At 41.4% G+C, this 22,979-nt stretch overlaps 1 protein-coding gene across 1 annotated transcript in view; it reads right to left on the bottom strand.

The window, feature by feature from the left end:
* TMEFF2 (transmembrane protein with EGF like and two follistatin like domains 2) overlaps positions 1 to 22,979 on the bottom strand; it is an 896,284-nt gene that overhangs the window by 671,110 nt on the left and 202,195 nt on the right. Inside the window, exon 4 of the mRNA XM_056536247.1 lies at positions 22,492 to 22,518. Coding sequence (XP_056392222.1) covers positions 22,492 to 22,518 — 27 coding nt within the window. The remainder of the gene's footprint in view (positions 1 to 22,491; positions 22,519 to 22,979) is intronic.

Below are 22,979 nucleotides of genomic sequence, written 5' to 3'. Positions count from 1 at the left end.
TTTTTCTATTTATGAAAAAAAGAAAAACGCATAGGGTTCCCTGTATATTCAGTATCAGCACGATACCAACAAAGCAGCAACAGCCTGACGCTACCAGAGTGGGCAAGGACCATTGTTACTGGCCCTCCCCAGCCTAAATAACGCCTGCCTGTTACCGCCTAGGCCCAGGAGCGCCCTTTTTGATGCTCCGGGCCTGTTGGTACCGGCTCTTCCTGACACCCCTGTGGCGGTGGGTACCAGGGTAATAATTGGGGGTTAGCGCCAGCTGTTTTTGAGGCTAACGCTAAGCCCCGGCTTAGTAATGGATTCCGTCTATTAGACAGCCTCCATAACTAAGCCTGAATATTCAATTAAAAAATGACACAACACATGGAAAAAATTATTTTGTTTTAAAAAAAACTCCCCCACAGCCCTCCTTAACCATTTTATTAAAATAAAAAAAATAAAGTTCATGCGTCGTAATTCATCGAATCCGTCATAATCCTCTGCATACACGGATCTGAAACAAGAAGAAAAAAAACACAAAAAAAAAATAGGTTAGGACATTTTTTGCACTCTCTGCAGGGGAGAGCGCCCATAATGCAATGTCTACCTAAACAGTGAGCCTCCAATTGGTGCAAAACTACAGTGAGCCTACAATTAGTGCAAAAAGTTGTAGTTTAGCAACAGCTGGAGTCTCCCTGTCTGGGTAGACACTGGCAGAAGGGTCTGTTCCCATTATCCAAAATGGACAATGTTAACAGAGCTTCAGACTAGCCTGAATACGTCTGTAGCGCCGCCCCTGATGATATCATCACTAGGGGGCGGAGCTACACGGACCGGCGGTGGCAGAAACGAGAGAGGTAAGTGGACCTCCTGTTCTGTATACACTATATACAGCTATCTATAGATAGCTGTATATTCTGTACACCGCCCAAAGGGGCTATAGGAGCAGGGAGTCCTGTCCGTCTGATGAAAGGATTCCCGTCGCCTGTATAGTATACGCGGGTACACTATGCACCCCTGTACACTATACTGCCGGAGGAGGTAAGTAGTGATGCTATACATCACTCCGCATCTCCTTAAACTCTGTGGACCGGGCGCTCAGCATCCGACCCACAGAGTGGTACCTGAAGGTAGTGAGAAAACTGCAACAGGAGACAAATTTGACGTCAGAAAAAACGCCAGAAAAACTGCAAAAACTCAGGAAAAACCTGTGGCAGTTTTTCTGGCGTTTTTGCTGGCGTTTTTTTAGGTGTACAAAAAAACCCAAGTGGAAACCTAGCCTAAGAGGGAGAACTTGCACAATTGGTGGCTGACTAAATTTCACTTTTTATCTAGAAGTATTCATGATATTGGTACTACCATTTACAAAATCAAGTATATATACCAATATAGTTATATTTGTTGTACAAAGACATTTTCAATTCACTCCCATTTATTGTCAAATGTCACAGGTCACAAGCTGCTATCAGGATATATGGGTTGCTAGCTATCTTAAAGTCTGCCACTTAATACTGGATTTTCCCTGTAACTATATACGTAGCCGGCCACATCTTTTCAAGGCAAAATCAGCTAGTTGCTAGATAAAGGGGTGGTCTGTCTTGAGTCAGCCATTTTAATTCTATCAGCAAGAGTATTGTTTCACAAGCAGTGGTATGGATATCACTTGTATTTCCAAATACAGCACAGTCAAAAAAGAGGTAAACTAAATAATAAAATGCTGAACAGATTCACTAAAACATCTAGGAAATAAAATGTTTATAGAAGTCTAATTTGTAATTTCCAAAATGTAAATGTTACAGAAGGTTTTCAGCAAATGAGATGGAATTCAAACATATGACCTAAATATGTATGTATCAAACAAAGCTTAAATGTTATCACAGCATAATTACAAACTTACACTACTGTCCATTTCTCTTCACAGACCAAATCCCTGTGACATCCAATTTTGTAATTCTCTCTGTTGAAATCTTTTTAAGCAATCACCTCCTCGGGGGCTAAAATGTTCATGCTTTATGCTTAGAATGTATAATTCTACAGGTTCTACTGGTGACATCCCTGAATTTTTAATGTTTAATTTTTTTTTATATATTAAAATATTTTATTTGCTTTTAAAGTTTAATTCCAGACAAGTGTTAAAAAGTCAGGTTTGACATCAGTTAACATGTCTTATTTTGCCATTGTCACTCTCACAGGGATGCAGGAGCTATTCATTGTTATACTTAGCAGAAAGTATTTTACCTGTTACCCTTTGGGCTTCTCCCTGCACACTTTAAAAAAAAATTGGTCTAGATTTATGAATGCTGTTTAACAGACGGTGTAAACTAAAACCATGCCCCCTGACGAAGCGCATTGGCGTGAAACGTGTGTTGGGGTAGGTGCAGGTAACTACATGGCTCTGTTGTGATAATATATACTTGTCCCCCTCTCTGACTGTTGTTGTACTTGCACTCAGTTCATTTAGCTATACTGCATTTTCTGTATTCCTTCATTGAGTCACTTGCTTATGCAACGTTTGTCAGTTTTCTTTTCAATACCTTTCACTTGAGCCTGTATGTTCCTGCCTGCTCTTCCAGCTGTGTACACTGTGCTTTTTATTTGCTATGATGAATATTCAATCTAATTTTCAATAAATAAACTTTTGCAATGTTTCATACATCCCTGTTGCTGATGCTTTTGTTGTTGGTGTTAGATTTCATTTTTACAAGGGGTATAAGGAGAAAGAGCCCCCCAAATGTGTAACCCAATTTCTATCAAGTATGGAAATACCTCATATGTGGATGTAAAGTGCTCTGCGGGTGCACTACAGGGCTCAGAAGGGAAGGAGCAACTTTGGAATTTTCGAGAGAGAATTTTGCTGAAATTGTTTTTGGGGGGCATGCCGCATTTAGGAAGCCCCCATGGTGCGAGAACAGCAAAGAAAAAAACCACACGGCATACTATTTCTGAAACCACACCCCTCAAGGAATGTAGCAAGGGGTACAGAGAGTCCTAAGGCCCCACAGGTGTTTGATGAATTTTCATTGAAGTTGGATATGAAAATGAAAAATTTTATTTTTTCACTAAAATGCTGGTGTTACCCCAAATTTTTCATTTTCAGAAGGGGTAATAGGAGAAAAAGGCCCCCAAAATTTGTAAACCCATCTCTTCTGAGTATGAAAATACCTCATATGTGGACATAAAATGTTCTACCAGCTCACTACAATGCTCACAATAGAAGAAGCAAAATTTGGCTTTTAGAGAGAGAATTTTGCTGAAATGGTTTTTAGGGGGTATGTTGCATTTAGAAAGCCCCCATGGTAAAAGAACAGCAAAAAACACCCCACATGGCACACTATTTGGGAAACTACACTCCTCAAGGAACGTAACAAGGGGTAAAGTGAGTCTTAACACCCCACAGGTGTTTGACAAATTTTCATTAAAGTTGGATGTGAAAATGAAAAAAAAATTTTTCACTAAAATGCTGGTGTTACCCCAAATTTTTCATTTTCACAAGGGTTAATAGGGAAAAAAGCCCCCCAAAATGTTTAACTCCATTTCTTCTAAGCATAAACATACCCCATATGTGGATGTAAAGTTTTCTGTGGGCGCACAACAGGGTGCATAAGTAAAGAAGCGCCATTAGGCTTTTGGAGAGCGAATTTGGCTGAAATTCAAGTTGGGGGCCATATGCATTTAACCTGTTGGTTACAAAGGGCGTATACATACGCCCTTGGGAATTTTGGTCCTTGCTGCGCGCTGGGCGGGGACAGGACCAGGGTGACTGCTAATATCGATCTGCAGGCACCCCATGCAAATGCCCAGGGGGGTCATCAGACCCCCCCATGTTGGCGATCTGCGCAATTCGCAAGTGAATTCCCATTTGCGATTTGCATCGATTCCGGGTCATACGGGATCTATGGTGACCCGGAATATATGGGGGATAGCGGTTGTCTAAGACACCTACGATCCCCCTGAAGGGACAGGAGTGAGGTGGCAGGGGTGCCACCCCTCCTATCCCTGCTATTCGTCGTCAGAAGCGACGACCAATAGCAGATCGGGGACGGGGGAGGGTTAACTTTCGTTTTCCCCGTCCTGCCCACCCACAATAGGTGGGGCAGAACAGGGAAACCGAAGTGGACCGACGGCAGAAGATCCACTTACCAATCTGGAGGCAGCGGGCGACTGATCGGCAGGTGGCGATGTCGTGCGGAAGAAGAGGATGGCTCCCTGGATCCTACGGAAGCCGGTAAGTTGCCTAGCAACATCTGGAGGGCTACAGTCTGAGACCACTATACAGTGGTCTCTAACCTGTAGCCCTCCAGATATTGCAAAACTACAACTCCCAGCATGCCCAGACAGCTGTTTGGGCATGCTGGAATATGTAGTTTTGCAACAGCTGGAGGGCTACAGTTTGAAACCACTATACAGTGGTCTCTAAACTGTATCCTTCCCAATCTTGCAAAACTACAACTCCTAGCATGCCCAAACAGGTGTTTGCTGTCTGGGCATGCTGGGATTTGTAGTTTTGCAACATCTGGAAGGTCACAGTTTGGAGATCACTGTGCAGTGGTCTATAAACTGTAGCCCTCAAGATGTTGCAAAACTGCAAATCCCAGCATGCCCAGACAGCAAACACCTGTTTGGGCATGCTAGGAGTTGTAGTTTTGCAAGATTGGGAGGGATACAGTTTAGAGACCACTGCAAACAGCTGTCTCGGCATGCTGGGAGTTGTAGTTGCGTACCTCCAGCTGTTGCATAACTACATCTCCCAGCATGCTCTTCGGCGATCAGTACATGCTGGGAGTTGTAGTTTTGCAACAGCTGGAGGCACACTGGTTGGAAAATACTGAGTTAGGTAACAGAACCTAATTGAAGGTTTTCCAACCAGTGTGCCTCCAGCTGTTGCAAAAGTACAACTCCCAGCATGCAAGGTCTGTCAGTACATGCTGGGAGTGTAGTTTTCAAACAGCTGGAGGTCCCCCCCCCATGTGAACGTACAGGGTACATTCACACAGGCAGGTTTACAGTAAGTTTCCTGCTTCAAGTTTGGGCTGTGACAAATTTTTCACCGCAGCACAAACTCCTAGCGGGAAACTAACCGTAACACGCCAGTGCGAATGTACCCTTAAAACTCTACACTACACTACCACAAAATCAAAAAGTAAAACACTACATAAACACTCCCTTACATTGTTTCCCCCCCCCCCCAAATAAAAATGAAAAACATATTGTACGACAGAGATTCCAAAACGGAGCCTCCAGCTGTTGCAAAACAACAACTCCCAGCATTTCTGGACAGCCACTGACTGTCCAGGCATGCTGGGAGTTTAGCAACAGCTGGAGGCACCCTGTTTGGGAATCACTGGTGTAGAATACCCCTATGACCACCCCTATGCAATCCTTAATTTAGTCCTCAAATGCGCATGGCACTCTCTCACTTCGGAGTCCTGGCGTATTTCAAGGAAACAGTTTAGGGCCACATATGGGGTATCTCCGTACTCAGGAGAAATTGCACTACAAATTTTTTTTGGGGGGGGGGCTTTTTCTCCTTTTACCCCTTATGAAAAGGAAAAGTTCGGGGCTACACCAGCCTGTTAGTGTAAAAAAAAAAAAAAATTACACTAACATGCTGGTTGTGCCCCATACTTTTTATTTTCACAAGCAGTAAAAGGAAAAAAAGACCCCCAAAATGTGTAACGCAATTTCTCCTGAGTACGAACATACCCCATATGTGGGTGCAAAATGCTTGGCAGGCGCACAACAAGGCTCAGGAGTGAGAGTGCACCATGTAAATTTGAGGCCTAAATTGGTGATTTGCACAGGGGTGGCTGATTTTACAGCGGTTCTGACATAAACGCAAAAAGATAAATACCCACATGTGACCCCATTTTGGAAACTACACCCCTCACGGAACGTGACAAGGGGTATAGTGAGCCTTAACACCCCACAGGTGTTTGAGGAATTTTCATAAAATTTTCACTAAAATGCTGGTGTTATGCAAAATGTTTCATTTTCACAAGGAAAATAGGAAAAAATAGCCCCCCAAAATTTGTAACCCCATATGTGGATGTAAAGTGCCCTGCGGTCGAACTACAATGCTCAGAAGAGAAGGAGCACCATTGGGATTTTGAAGAGAAAATGTGTCCGGAATTGAAGGCCACGTGTGTTTACAAAGCCTCCATAGTGCCAGAACAATGTCCACCCCCCCACATGTGACCCCATTTTGTAAACTACACCCCTCATGTAATGTATTAAGGGGTGCAGTGAGCATTTACGCCCCACAGGTGTCTGACAGATTTTTGGATCAGTGGTCCGTGAAAATTAAAATTTTTTAATGTACACAGGCCACTGTTCCAAAGATCTGTCAAACGCCAGTGGGGTGTAAATACTCACTGCACGCCAGTGGGGTGTAAATACTCACTGGGGTCCACTGTTCTGGCACCACAGGGGGCTTTGTAAACGCACATGGCCCCTGACTACCATTCCAAACAAATTCTCTTTCCAAAAGCTTGATGGCACTCCTTCTCTTCTGAGCATTGTAGTTCGCCTGCAGAGCATTTTATGTCCTAACATGGGGTATTTCCATACTCAGAAGAGATGGGTTACAAATTTTGGGGGGAATTTTATCCCATTACTCTTTGTAAAAATTGTACATTTGGGGAAAAAACTGCACTTAACACTTTTTTTCATTTACACTTCTGATTTTAACGAAAAGTCGTCAAACACCTGTGGGGTGCTAAGGCTCACTGGATCCCTTGTTACGTGCCTTGAGGGGTGTAGTTTCCAAAATGGTATGCCACGTGGGGTTTTCTGCTGTTCTGGCACCATAGGGGCTTTCTAAATGTGACATGCCCCCCAAAAACCATTTCAACAAAATTCACTCTCCAAAATCCCATTGTTGCTCCTTCCCTTCTGAGCCCTCTACTGTACCCGCCGAACACTTGACATACACATGAGGTATTTCCTTACTCGAGAGAAATTGGGTTACAAATTGGGCTTTTTCTCCTATTACCACTTGTAAAAAATCAAAAACTGGGTCTACAAGAACATGCAAGTGTAAAAAATGAAGATTTAGAATTTTCTCTCTCACCTTGGGGCTATTCCTGTAAAACACCGAAAGGGTTAACACACTTACTGAATGTCATTTGGAATACTTTGAGGGGTGCAGTTTTTATAATTGGGTCATTTGTGGGGTATTCTAATATGAAGGCCCTTCCAATCCACTTTAAAACTGAACTGGTCCCTGGAAAATTCCGATTTTGAAAATGTTTGGAAAAATTGGAAAATTGCTGATTAACTTTGAAGCCCTCTGATGTCTTCCAAAACTAAAAACATGTCAACTTTAAGATGCAAATATAAAGTAGACATATTGTATATGTGAATCAATATATAATTTATTTGGAATGTCTATTTTCCTTACAAGCAGGGAGCTTCAAAGTTAGAAAAATGCAAAATTTACAAATTTTTCATCAAATTTTAGAATTTTTCACCAAGAAATGATGCAAGTATCGACAAAAATTTACCACTACCATAAAGTAGAATATGTCACGAAAAAACTCTCAGAATCATATTTATAAGTAACAGCATCCCAGAGTTATTAATGCTTAAAGTGACAGTGGCCAGATTTGCAGAAAATGCTCCCGTCCTTAGGGTCATAATGGGCTCCGTCCCCAAGGGGTTAAAAAGCCCCCATGGTGTCAGAACAGTGGACCCCCTCCACATGTGACCTAATTTTGGAAATGACATTCCTCACGGAATGTAATAAGGAGTGCAGTGAGCATTTACACCCCACTGGCGTTTGACAGATTTTTGGAACAGTGGGCTGTGCAAATGAAAAATTACATTTTTCATTTTCACGGACCACTGTTCCAAAAATCTGTCAGACAGCTGTGGGGTGTGAATGCTCACTGTACCCCTTGTTACCCCTTGATGGGTGTTGTTTCCAAAATGGGGTCACATGTGTGTGTTTTTTTTTTTAGCGTTTTTGTCAAAGCCTCTGGTACGATCAGCCACCCCTGTGCAAATCCCGAATTTAGGCCTCAAATATACATGGTGCTCTCTCACTCCTGAGCCATGTTGTCCGCCCTCAGAGCAATTTACGCCCAAATATGGGGTATTCCTGTACTCCGGAGAAATTGCATTACTTATTTTGGGGGGCTTTTTCTCCTTTTACCTCTTGTGAAAATAAAAAATTAAGGAAAAACCAAGCATGTTAATGTATTATTTTTTTTTTTAAACGAACATGCTTCTGTAGCTCCATTTGTTTTTTTTTCAGAAGTGGTAAAGGAAAAAAAGCCCCCCAAAATTTGCAACACAATTTCTCCCGAGTACGGAAATACCCCATATGTGGCTCTAAACTGATGCCTCAGGAGTGAGAGAGTGCCATGCACATTTGAGGCCTGAATTATTGATTTGCATAAGGGCGGCTGAGGCTATGTTCAAACGGTGGAATGTCCGCACGGAAAATTTCCATGTGGATATTCCACAGACAGTGGAGCACTAGCAAAACATGTTGGCAGCATGAGTGCTCGGAAGTGCGCTATCTTATGGATGGCAATGTACTAGAGATGTACTACTGTCTGGGCATGCTGGGAGTTGCAGTTTTGCTAATTGTAAGGGGGAAGATTTCACCCGCCGCCGAACCTCCAGACACGAGCGGCTCCCACCGCCGGACCTCCAGAAGAAAAAAAAAATCTCCTTTAACCCACTAGTAGCCATCTTGTGGAAGTATTGGTGGATATTTCAGCAGACAAGAGAAATATGCAATAATATTATTACGTCTTATAATACAGTGACCCCCCCCCCCCCCCCGACATACGATGGCTCCGACATATGATCATATCGGCCTCTCAGAGGCCATCGCTTGTCGATGTCAGCATCGACATACGATGCTTTTTTTATGTTGGGGCCATCGCATTAAGTGCTATCTGGCAGCGCAAAATGCTTAAGGTGCTGCCGGATAGCAGCTTAATGTTCCCTGTGTGGTGCGGTGAGTATTACTTACCCCTCCACGATGCTCCGGGGTGCCCTTCGGGTCCAGCGCTGGTCCTCCGGTGTCTTCTCGGCCCTCTCCGGTGATGTCAATACGTTGCTGCGTACGCAGCGACGTAATGACGGCGCTACGTAGGCCTAGTAAGGCCTTGCGGAATACAACGGAGGACGGAGAAGACAGCGGAGGACCGGAGAAGACCATGAGAGCCCAGCAGAGGACCGGAGAAGACCAGGAGAGCCCAGCGGAGGCCCAGGGACACCATCAGGAGCGACGGGACGAAAGGTGAGTATGACTTTACTTTTTTACATTGCACGAATCCCTTAACATACGATGGATTCGACAAACGATGGCTCGTTTGGAACGAATTACCATGGTATGTTGAGAGACCACTGTATGTCTTTTTATTGCTCATATATCAGAATGTTATTTACCTTATTATGTCAGTATTATGTCAGTATTCGTACTTTAGCCTCTAATTTATTATCTAGACGAGTCCAGCTAGCCAATTAAACACATGGCAGTACTGGGTCCACTGGCACAGAAATTGTCCTTGTTTAGCAGCTAACCATTTTGACAAGTACTGTCTTGATGAGAAAATCCAATTTAATTATCATTTAGAGAAACTGTATATGGATTTCTAGAGATTCCGCGGAACAGATTCAAATTATTGTGTATAATTATGTGGTAAGGGATAGACATTTGAATCTAGACAATGTAGTTATCTCTGCTAAAAATAAAAAAAAATAAAAAATATAAAATTAAGTAAGAGCCAGTAAACATCACTGACAAAGTGAAACAAAAGAATAAACTTAGACTAAGCATACCCAACAAATCTAACTTGAAGGTTGTAGGTCGCCTGACATCTCATTTGTCATATATCTTCATACAATCCCTGTAATGAAGGTCACAATACCAGGAAGGTAAAGAGATTCATTTGAGAAAGTAAAAGTGCTATTCAACTATATCATTGTTCCTGTCCCCTAGGGGGCATTAAGACAAAAAAACAATAACGTTTTTTTTTTTTTTTTCCATCATTTGACATAGCTGGTTTGGTAGTAAAAAGCTTTTTGTCCAGGACAGTATGCAGGATGATATTCTGGTATCTATTAATCCACCATAGATTAAAAAGGAAGTATGAAAATGTAATTTCCAGCGTCCTTTCTTTGTATGGTACAAAATGCTACCATTTGACCACTATTCCTAATTTTGAAAAGTTTATCTAGAAAGCAGAAAGAGGCATTTTCTGACAATTGATCCAATTATATAAAAATAGACCCCTAATTTATTGCTTTGATTTGTAAAGCTGTAGGAAATGGCTCAAGGTCAAACTGGCAGCAGTAGTGAGTGTGCAGTGTTTCTTGAGATTTGGGTAAACTAAGGGCTTCACCCTTTAAAGGGGTACTCCGGTGGAAAACATTTTTTTTAATCAAATTGTGCTAGAAAGTTATACAGATTTGTAAATGATTTCTATTTTAAAATTTTAATCCTTCTCTTACTTATCACAATGTTCACAAAATGGGATGCTGGACGTGTTTCAAAACAGTTTTTTCCTCAGCAGCAGTCAAATACATATAGTATAAATACAGATAGTTTTGAAACGCGTCCAGCATCCCATTTTGTGAACATTGCGACCACCTCTATTAAGAGTTATTGAGTCCCAGTCGGTCACTCCCCACACTGACCAGATGAGAGGCATTTATCCGCCACCTAGTCTGCCACATTCCCGCCTCGCTGCCACGAGGACGCCGCTATCGTGCCCATCCATCCAGGAGATAGAAGCGCTGTAGGACCACGGCCGAGAGCCCACCATAACGCAACGCTGAAAGACCGCTGCCGAGAGCACACCGCTACCTGGCACTGCCATCATTGGAGATGGCCGAGCAGGGCCCTCCCATGTTTGAGAGCATGTGATATATCGCTGACATCGAGGAGAGTTCACGGCTTCCCTGCGACAACCAGCACAGCAGCCCCGAAGCGGTGAGATCTAAAAGTATCTTACTACACTAAGCGCTACTATCCTATTTACTACATTGCTACAGTGTATATGCCTATGAACTAGTGATTTGCCGGCAGTCCATTGCTATATCTATACTAAATGACTGTTGATTCAGTGGAGACCATTAGACACTAAGTTCCGATATTTCAATTAAGGACTTATATACGGTTGCTATTGGTTACCCTAGCTATAAACTATATTACGCTGAAGCAGTGTGTCTGCATGAGGATTCCCACTTGCTGCTAATAACTGTGTGGACAATATTTTATTACTTTGGTGGCAATTTTACATTTATTATTGCTTTCACGTAATTTTATGAGATGGTCATATTTTATATTTGAGCGAACATTAATTTTTATCTTGATACTAATATTTTAGTGAACACCGTGATTCCACAAGGGCCCTGTGGGTCATGGTTACCACTGTATACCATTATTTTATAGTATTATAATATTGCCGATTATTAATAAATTAGTATAATTATTTTCACTTACATTTGGTGTCCACCATCATTGACCTTTGAGCCCCAATTCCTGTGTTTTTTTCTTATATAACTTTGAACACCGTGGGTATAGGTGTTATTATTGGGCTGCCCAGGTCTATTTTGGCGTAGATATAACAGGAGCCACTCCATACATTCTTTTATCCTATAATTTACAAATCTGTTTAACTTTCTGGCACCAGTTGATTAAAAAAATATTTTCCACTGAAGTATCCCTTTAACCCCTATATATAGAGAGAGATATGTACCTCTCTGGTGAGAGTCCCCAGCTACTACCCCAGAGAAGATTGCAATAGCAATGGCTGACAAATATAAATGAGGTACCATATGAGTAGAACAAATACAAAGTCTATCAGGCTGAGGTTAAAACAGGCTAAGTTTGATGAATATGGGCAACATACAGAAGCTCAAGGTAGGCTACGTTTGGTAAAACATTGTCAGTTAAATAGCATATGGTGCCTTTATAAAAGGAAAGAAATCAATATCATGCACTAGTTTTTTATGTAAGCAAAAGCCAGTGTGTGCATGCCGGGTGTTTGATGTGCCTGGTTTTAGGTAATGCCTTTTAAGTGGTACTCCACTGAAAACATCTTATCCCCTATCCAAAGTGAACTCCGTTCCGTGCCTGATGGCTGATGAACACAGCCGCCACGCCCCCTCCATTCATGTTTATGGGAGGAGGCGTGATTGCTAAATACTAACTGGCACGCCCCCTCCCATAGACATTAATGGCGGGGGCGTAGCATCAGGAACGCAGAAGCTCCAAGCTTCCGTTTTCTGGACGCTGCTAGCCCAGCAGCGGGAACCCCAGGATTAGACATCTTATCCCCTATCCTTTGGATAAGGGATAAGATGTTTACAGCAAAGTACCCCTTTTATGGTCCAGCCACTAGCCATAGGTGATGATTAAATTGATTTTGTTAGTGCCCTGCTACTGTGTGCTGTCCATATCTGTCCAGTTTGTCTATGTTGGTTTTTCACATTTGATGTTTGTAGTTTTATATTGCAGTATTCTGTCTTTTGAATTGTTTGTCCTGTGTTGTCCTGTTGATTATTTTTTCTCTACTTCAAGAAAGACAACCACTTTCATCGGTAACTGACCAGTAATGGTAAGTTTTTTGTTTTTACTTCTGATATTTGATACAAGCTTGTATGAATTCTTAAAAGACTGGTGATTGGACCCTCTATTCTGCCCTTCGATAAGTACAGGGAGCATTATTAGGATCGAGAATAGGCTAAAGTTGAAATTTGGTTCTGCAGTCTAGTGACATGTCAGAGTTGTTCCAACAACTTCCTGTGCTGTGCCCTAATATAGGTTGCCTCCCCTTCCTGCTAACACTAGAAGGAACTTACTTGGTACAACTGGTAGGTAGACCCACATACATTCACAATACTGCTTGCTGACTTTATCCACTAAGATCTCAATAACTTTCTACAGTTAATCAAAACAAGAAAAAAAAAGGGTCTGAAATCAGAAAAAGGCCATTTTAGAAGATATTTTACAAATCACATTTAAGGTTTAAAGGAAGCATTTTCATAATGTTTACATTTCTATGATTCTTGGTGTCCAGTCTGATTTAAGCCTCCCACTGATATCTGCTCTGTACTATGATTTTCATAGGTAACACCAGGCTTTTATCTCCTGAAAAATAACAGAACATTTTCCTTCATAAACCAAGAGAAAAGTGAGTCATAGATTTTATGATATTAGGAATGAATAAACCAAAATCAAAAGCTTAATACAAGAAGCTAGCCCTTGTCATCGTACTAAGGGAAATTTGTTCTATTTTGGTTTCATGTAATCCTCTCAGTACCATTAACTCTGGAGATTTTCAGTATGCAATTGAAATCATTCATCGTTACAGCTTCCAGTTATTTTAATTATAATTTGCTAGCATGGAAAAATAAGATTGTGCTGGGTTTTTTTTTGTCTATTTTGCAGTATTTTAGAGGCACAACTTAGGAATTGCTAGGAAACCAGCTCTTCCTTTGTGTTGTGTGCTGTTTCCTTTGAAGACTGACCCATCAATCAATTTTGTAATAAAGTGTAGTGGAAATGTTCTGCGTAACTGACAGCTGTTGCCTGTGCTTAACATTTAAACAAAAAGCACAGGCATATAAACAGATCTAATTAAGTTACTGGTCAACAGCTAATGAAAAAAGATGGCACTAAGTTAATTAACATACTATTATTTAGCAGGACACATGCTATCATTTCTACATAATATGTGGTCAATGACTAGACTGTTTATTCCGACAATATATTGTACAAAAGTTACCAGGACACAGCCAAGGCTCTGCTTCCTCATGCCAGAATGTCTGTCAACCAGAAGGCTTTGGAGCCACTTTAAAACTATAAATGCTTATACTCCTTCTCCCTTTCATAATGGTAAGTAAGCATGATCCAACAAGATATATTAAATATTCTTCTTAAGCAAACAGGAGTTAAATAAAATGAACAAAATACTTTTATACAGCCTCGTTTTAATATACTAAATGGTGAACTAAAATTACTATGGTTTGTGATAACTCAAAAACATTAAATAGTTTCTGCCTATACAGTCCTAGTTTTAGGAGAACCTTTGGAAGTACTGTATTTCTCTAGCTAAATAGTATGCAGAATTATGTTTATTGCTATTTCTAGCATTTTTAAATTGACTGTATGAACCCTATGTGATACATGTCGTACTGGGCCATTGTGATTTGTGTTCTGGACCTCTGCGCCTGCTATGGGGCTGATTTTCACCCCTATATAAGCCCAACCTACAGATCACAAAGAACTACTATTGAGAACGTTTCACATGCTGGAAACATGGATTGTGTAGCCTACGTCCTAGTGATGATTTTATGCAACACAAAGCTGGACTTTGTTCTTCTTGTGCACGGTTATTAAAATAATGGACCCAATTTACTAATTCTGTACTTTCCATGGTATTTACTAATGTGCTGACTTCTCCCTACATTTTGCACTTTTCAGGTTTTCTTAGTAAAATGTAGAGTTGGTTGGGTTCTTTGAATTTTTTAGTCTCAAAATCTGGCACATGAAACGTGCGACACCCGAGAAAAAGAAAGAAAAAAAAAAAAGTGTCAGGATCCCCAAATCTATCAATTGGTAACTGCTATAGATGAAAATATATTTACCATATTAGTTGAGGATATCTGCTGAAGAGCTAATTGTCTGCTGAATGAATGTATGGCCTCCATTAGGATCAAGTAGGTTCAATGCAATTTGTGTGATTCATGTTTCCACTGATAACATATCAAAAGACTAACTAGTAACTAGTAACTACAGTAAACTAAAATGCATGGGTAGTTACTTACATGAATCTTACATGAAATACCATATAGAGTGCTTCTAGCTATTTTGCTACCTTGTAATAGGTAAAATTGGGCCAGTCTCTTCCCAAATTTTAGACTGGAACATGCAGGGATGTACAGATCTGCAGAATTGTGTCCCGCCTGAGGTGTTAGCACATGGTGACAGCCACATGAATGATGTACTCAAATACACCTAAATAATAACTTTATCCAGAATGTAGGATATTGATTGCAAATGTTAATAAATGTTAATGAGTATTCCATTGCGTTTTAGTTCTGTATGTAAAATTACAGTAGATTACCAAAACCCTGTTTTTCACACATAAACAGAAGCAATACACAAACATAAGTACCATTTTAGATTTTTCTCCTGCAATTTGACAGGCCAACTATGTGCTGTCCTCCACTCCCATGCCTAGGTTAGGCTCTGGTCTTTGGTATGAGATCTGCCCTGTACTGCCCTGTCCCTGCCATAGATTCTACCCCATATACACCCCCCCCCCCCCCCATCACCTCTACACACAGACATTTACATGGCTCCTCTATAATTATAGATTTCTGTTAATCTCTTATGCGATTACATAAACAATTTTTCCCTAAATATTGCATCTTTTAGCAGGACAAGCACCATCTTTTAGTCCTGGAATACATACATGATGGTAGCCTCCTAGCAAGCAATACTGACCTCAGCCAAAGTGGCCAATAGACCCAGAAAGGAGATTGTTATACTGTACATGAAAACATGCAGGTTAACTGTGGTCCCAGGGCTGAAATGATTTCTATCACAGGTTTACCTTAGCAGAAAATATGCACGTTTTTGCCTGCGGACGGGAAACCGTATACTGCCGAAAACGAAGCCGACCAGAGGCTGCGGTTCACTCCGTTCGGCTCATAGACATGCATTAAATACGGTTCCCGAATACGGCTGAGTGCAGGCGCCGCAATTAAGCCCCGCACCCCTTCTCCCAACCGTATACGGGAACCGTAGTTAACAAACCGTGGTGTGAACCCAGCCTTAGTCATGCTGGTGAAATATGATTTGTTCTATTGAATTAGAACTTCATAGACAATATTTGTGTAACAACTGACAATTAAAACATAACAAGTATCAATGTAGTGAAGACATAATAGGTAGATCGACATAAAATTGTACAAAACAAATATATGATGTACAACAATACAAGCTGACAGGCTGATAATGTAATGTAAAAATATATTTATAGGAGTATGGTAGCCGAAGAAATAAAACATAAATTGGGTAAATAATACATGCAAGTAAATGCATCATACAGTATAGACAGCTGTTGTATCACAAATGTGGAAAGTAATGAGCTTGTGCAGTATGTTCAACTGAGTTCAAAGTATACAGAGCCCACTGTGAATATAACAAATTTTAGATTAACACTATGAAGGTGCCTATTTTAAACTAACATAGCTTTCACGGTCAGCTCCGGTCCGGTGCTCCGACCGTGAGCGATCACCGTCCCGCTCTCCCAGCCGGGAATTTGTAGAGATGAGCGAAGTTACAGTCATTTGATTAGTCATGAACTTCTCGGCTTGGCAATTGCTGATTTTAGCCTGCATAAATTAGTTCAGCTTTCAGGTGCTCTGGTGGGCTGGAAAAGGTGGATACAGTCCTAGGAGAGAATATCCACTTTTTCCAGCCCACCGGAGCACCTGAAAGCTGAACTAATTTATGCAGGCTAAAGTCAGCAACTGACGCACCTGCACGGGACGCACCTGCATACGAATCGCGACCCATCCCTTACCTGCTCTGCTGTCCGGTTCCTTGGAGGCGGGGGGGGAGGGTTGCGTGCACGGATCGGTGCCTGGTCCTTCTGCTAGCTTATTTCAGGCAGCTCCAGCCCCTCTTCCTTGCCGGATTTTCAGTGCCCCATAGCCTGAGATTAAGCGTTCCTTTTGTCCGTTGTTTGCTTGTGTACTTGACCCTTCCACTACGTTATTTGACTACGCCTCCTTGCTGCCTGCCTTGAACTTCTGCTAAGTCCGACTACTCCTCTGTCTCATTCTTCTGTAACTCGCCTCGTCCAGCTACCTGTGTGGTCGTGTCGTATCAGGGGTAGCGACCTGGGTGCCACCTGCCGCAGCAAGCCCATCCTGCCTTGCGGTGGGCTCTGGTGAAGACCAGTGCCACCTTAGACTCCGCTCCCCGATACGGCCCTAGTCATCTGCCACACAGGTCAGTGGATTCCCATCCAGCACCATTACAATAGCTTAAGTGCAGTAAGGGTGAAGCAGACAAAATAAAACATTTCTGTGTTACTAGCAAAAAAGGCGTTTAACTTGGAAAGGTGTAGCAGGCTTTATAAGCTGGATGCCAGGAGTTTAATGCTTTTTTTGCTAGCAACAGGCTCATTAGTTCCCTCATTTGCCAAACAGCAGCCATCTACAGTTGTGCTCAAAAGTTTACATCCCTAATATGTGTGCCATTTTTAAGAAAACATAAGTAAAACGGGTAAAACACTTTTTTTTTTCTATATGGGATTCATATTCAACTGAGATAACAGAAAGGCAAACTCATAAAACAAACATGGCAATAAATAAAAAATAAAAAATTACATGACCCCTGTTCTTAAAGGGGTACTCCAGTAGATAACTATTTTTCTTTTTTAAATCCACTGGTGCCAGAAAGTTAAACAGATTTGTAAATTACTTCAATTTAAAAATCTTAATAATTCCCGTACTTATCAGCTGCTGTATGCTACAGAGGAAGTTCTTTTCTTTTTGAATATCTTTTCTGTCTGACCACAGTGCTCTCTGCTGACACCTCTGTCCATGTCAGGAGCAAATCCTCATAGCAAACCTCTCCTGTTCTGGACAGTTCCAGACATGGACAGCGGTGTCAGAGAGCACTGTGGTCAGACAGAAAATAAATTCAAAAAGAAAAGAGCATCCTCTGTTCAGCAGCTGATATGTACGGGAAGGATTAAGATTTTTAAATAAAAGTAATTTACAAATCTGTTTAACTTTCTAGAACCAGTTGAATATAAAAAAAAAAGTTTGCACTGGAGTACCATTTTAGGCTGCATACTCTTAGTTCTAATACCGTGTATTACTGTCCCTTTAGAATCAATCACAGCACAGGGGGAGATTTGCCATTTTTGCTTGTATGTGTCTTGTTGTGTTTTTGTAACAAGGCCAAACATTTTTATATTTTTGATCAGGGCCATTTAAGTGATTTCTCTAATCATTATGATTTAAAAATGGGCCAAACATCTATACATTAGCACCTCGACACCTGATAAAGCCGGTTGCGGCTGGCGAAACTCCGGGTGGGGGGGGGGGGGGGGGTTGCCAATATATGGCGTTTTAATAAGCAGTTTAGGGAACAAGAGCAAGTGATAGTAATATATGTATTGGAAGCAGAAAATTAACTCCTGACAGGAGGATGATCAAATACCACTTGGGAGACCATCCAACCATAATATAACAATAGGAATATATATTCCATGTTACCTGCTCCCTGACTTTTTAAAACACATCATTATATATTTTTTTCTCACCAGTATTAAGTGTTTTAATAAAGAAATAATAAAGATATAAGTTTTAATATTATAGGGTTCCCAAGTTTTGGGAAATTAGTCCCATGAGGGCGTAAGCCTTAATGGGAAATTGGATATAATTTGCATAAACCCTGGGAAACCCTTTGGATGAATTTGATTTATTTTTATTAATTTTTTTGAAGGCATCATGAAATCTGAGGATTACCAATGGATTTTGGGTCGCACTGTAAAGCCCAGTGTCAGAAAGCTGGGTTTGCGTCCGAGATCTTGGGTCTTCCAGCAGGACAATGACCCCAAACATAAGTCAAAAAGCACCTAGAAATGGATGGCAACAAAGCGCTGGAGAGTTCTGAAGTGGCCAGCAATTTACGGCCATTACTGTGTGTGTATATGTGCATATATATATATATATATATATATATATATATATATATATATATGGATAAGAAGGGAAGCATCATTCTCACAATGGCTCTCAATATTATGAATATAATGGCTATCTACCACAAAAGTGAAAAAAGTAAATAAATAACTAAATATATATATATATAAAAATAAAAGAATACCATATTTATCGGGGTATACCACGCACCGGCCTATAACACGCACCCTCATTTTACCAAGGATATTTGGGTAAAAAAAGTTTTTTACCCAAATATCCATGGTAAAATGAGGGTGCATGTGTGCGCGTGTATACCCCGATACATCCCCAGGAAAGGCAGGGGGAGAGAGGCCGTCGCTGCCCGCTTCTCTCCCCCTGTCTACCCTGGGGTCTAGAGCCCTGCTGCCGGCAGCCAGGGGAAGAGAAGGGGCAGCGGCACCCATTGCCGGCGCCGCTGCCCCGTTGCCTCCCCCCATCCCTGGTGGCATAATTACCTGAGTCGGGTCCGCGCTGCTGCAGGCCTCCGGCGTGCGTCCCCTGCGTCGTTGCTATGCACGGCGCGGCGCACTGACGTCATGCGCCGCGCCGTGCAGCGCATAGCAACGACGAAGGGGACGCACGCCGGAGGCCTGCAGTAGCGCGGACCCGACTCAGGTAATTATGCCACCGGGAATGGGGGGAGGCAGCGGTGCCGGCAATGGGTGCCGCTGCCCCTTCTCTCCCCCTGGCTATCGGTGCCGGCAGTGGGGCGGCGGTACCGATAGTCAGGGGGACAGAACGGGCAGCGGCGCCGATAAACAGGGGGTGAGAAAGGCCGGCAGCAGGGCTCTAGAGCCCAGGGAGGGCAGGGGGAGAGAAGCGAGCAGCGACGGCCTCTCTCCCCATGCCTTTCCTGGGGCGGTATCGGCGTATAACACGCACATAGACTTTAGGCTAAAAATTTTAGCCTAAAAAGTGCGTGTTATACGCCGATAAATACGGTAATTATATTTTGTGGTAGATAGCCACTATATTCATAATATTGAAAGCTATTGTGAGACTGATTCTTCCCTTCCTCTCTGTGATTGCTTGGATAAGAAAAAGCCTAGAGCTTTTGAGATATGACCCTTGATAATTGAAGATATAGTCTTGTATTAGGGTCAATTGGGGACAAATGTTTATGGCATCTAGGTGCACTTTACTCATTCCATTCTAGTTTAAATACTATTACAGCAAAACTGCTGTTTAAAATATGTAAACTGTATGCAGGGGTCAAGAGATTAATCTTAGCAATGTCCTTCCCCTTGTTTCAGAATAGTATGTATAAAATATAGCCACCACTTTTAATAGCCACAAAAAGATGCATTTAGAAGCAGTTTGTATAAGAGTTCTTCCCAAGTTTATGTAAGCAATCAGAAGAATTGCATACATAATTAAAATCCTGGAAGGGTTGATTTACATGATTCTTACTGCATTGCAAATTAAGAAGGAGAAGCCTACAAATCACTTAATTCCGTTCTTCCTGTGGAGGAAAAATCTACTAAACTATACTAAAAATAATACTGAGCACTGCGGATGAAGAGTGAGAATGGCTATCAGTATCTAACCACTTAAAGCCCGATTTGCTTACATGATACTGACATCTTTAACTGCTGCTGACCCAATTCTACAACGCAAATCTCTGTTTTCCAATAGCCAAGTCTAATATAGGAAGCAGGCGTCACTGGGTCGTTTGAGATTGTGAAGGACGCCATAGGACTGTGCTCACAGTAACAGTCAAGAATATTTATTGTTCCCAGTCACAGAATCTATATGGTGGAAGATGCAGCAGCCAAGCGGTACACAAAATAAACATTGGAACAAGTTCCCAAAACATTAAAAAGAATGGATGTGGACAGTATGTGTTTGTGTTGGCTCCGTATGGAGACAACTGCATCATATGTTCCATTCTGTATACTCCACTACATAGTACACGCTCATCATTGACATTTGCTTTTACTCTCTCAGTCACACTCATGTCAGATGATCTTAATGGATCATTTCTACACAGTCCTATATCTAGGCTGTAAACATCATGTGCTGATGACCTTGCAATTATAACGTTATTTTAGGAAAGGGTGTAAAACATTTTATTTGGGAAAAGGCAAGATAGATAGACAGAATACATGTATACATCTTGATTTCAGGTTACAGAAATCTCCCCTACTGTGTCTACTTAGTTCAGATATTGACATTTACACTTCACGAGCTGCCATGTGTGAACTATATTATGTAATGCCCTGAAAAATAGACCATGAATAATAGATCTCGCCTTCTAACAAAACAGGGAGAGCTTTATCATTTAAGGCTGGCGGGGCAGGAAAAAAGCCACTGGGAATCACCCCAATGACCTGTGTTTAGGCAGCATAACAGCGATGATAATGAATAAGATTTAGCTATATACAGTGATTAGAGATGAGCGAAATTACAGTAAATTCGATTCGTCACGAACTTCTCGGCTCGGCAGTTGATGACTTTTCCTGCATAAATTAGTTCAGCTTTCAGGTGCTCCCGTGGACTGGAAAAGGTGGATACAGTCCTAGGAGAATCTTTCCTAGGACTGTATCCACCTTTTCCAGCCCAGTGAAGCACCTGAAAGCTGAACTAATTTATGCAGGCTAAGTCATCAACTGCCAAGCCGAGAAGTTCGTGACGAATCGAATTTACTGTAAGTTCGCTCATCTCTAACAGTGATCCCTCAACTTACAATGGCCTCAACATACAATAGTTTCAACATACAAAGGTATTTTCTGGACCATTGTAAGTTGAAACCAGACTCAACATACAATGTACAGACAGTCCAGATCTGTGAAACGTGTCAATGGCCGGAAGAACTGACCATTCAGAATGGGCATTCACTGGTAAAACTCCTGTATTACTGAAGCGTATGCACTGACTGATATCTGGTAGTGCCCCCTACAGTATAGGGAGGTATTACATGTTCTGTACACTTTACCTGTACCAGGGTTACCTGCTCCTTTGGACACCAGGTGAGGGCGACTCCATGTTACTTTTTTAGGACATTGCCTGTACTCTATAGGACCCAGAAGAAGCTCCTGTCCTCCACATAGACCAGTGTTTCCCTAGCAGGGTGCCTCCAGCTGTTGCAAAACTACAACTCCCAGCATGCCCGGACAGCCTTTGGCTGTCCGGGCATGCTGGAAGTTGTAGTTTTGCAACAGCTGGAGGCACCCTGCTTGGTAAACACTGACATAGACAGTGATTACAGCTCCCAGCAGATCTTTCTTACTTTTATATGTAAGAACTTGCTTTATCTGTATTAGTTGTCTACTTATTTTTCTTTAATTTTCACTTTTTCCTATTTCTGGATGACATTTTGGTGCCTTTAGAACCAATTACCAGGTTTCCGTAGAGTTCTGGTCTCAACATACAATGGTTTCAACATACAATGGTCGTCCTGGAACCAATTAATATTGTAACTTGAGGGACCACTGTACAGGCTTCCTTAGATTCAACATGTGCAGCTATATTCTCCACTAAAAGCATTGCTTTTTCAATATCTTAGTACATACAGCAGTCATTGAAGCATGCCATGATTTTTTTTATTTTTTTTTTGTCAGATGCTAAAAGTCGGACAGAAAAAAACCTTCATATGTCTATCTGAAACTGGAGTCATATGGATGTATAGAGACCTGACACACCTCTATGAAAACCTTATCTTGTCTACACAAAACAGAGCAGTAATATGGTGGTGTATATGAACGTTGAGATAAGAATACAAGCATTGCAACGTTGCCTATGGAAATTCTCACAATATAATCTGGAAGCTCTTACCTCCATCTCCAGAGCCTGAACCTCCCTCTAAAAAAAAAAAAAAGAACAGACATCTTAGATATTCAGTCAGTGATATGATGTAATGTTACATTTACATTATAGATGAAAAGAACGTACATAAATACTTGGAAACAATAATATGTCTGTCTACTGAATTGTGTTTGATTTAGTCTTTTTGCACTGAACATGTTGAAGTTTAGTTCTGTGTTATGAAGGTACTGAAAGAGAAAAAGAACCATTTGTGTCATTGAGTTTAACCTTTTTCGCCACTATGACACATGCTATTTATACAAGACTTTAAGAACCAGCCGCAAACACAGATAAACTCCACAACAGGCTACATTGCCTCATAGCTTACCACAGCATTTGTATTGCATCATGTATTATTCCCATGACAAGATGAAATCCAATACTGGTCATTTTTTTCCTTTATCTATTACATAAGTCAGCAAATATATCTGTAGTTATGTGGAATGTAGAGGAAGTCA

This window comes from Hyla sarda, chromosome 8 (genome assembly GCF_029499605.1).
Source record: "Hyla sarda isolate aHylSar1 chromosome 8, aHylSar1.hap1, whole genome shotgun sequence".
NCBI classification, from domain to species: domain Eukaryota; kingdom Metazoa; phylum Chordata; class Amphibia; order Anura; family Hylidae; genus Hyla; species Hyla sarda.
This window is presented reverse-complemented; position numbering and strand designations above follow the sequence as displayed.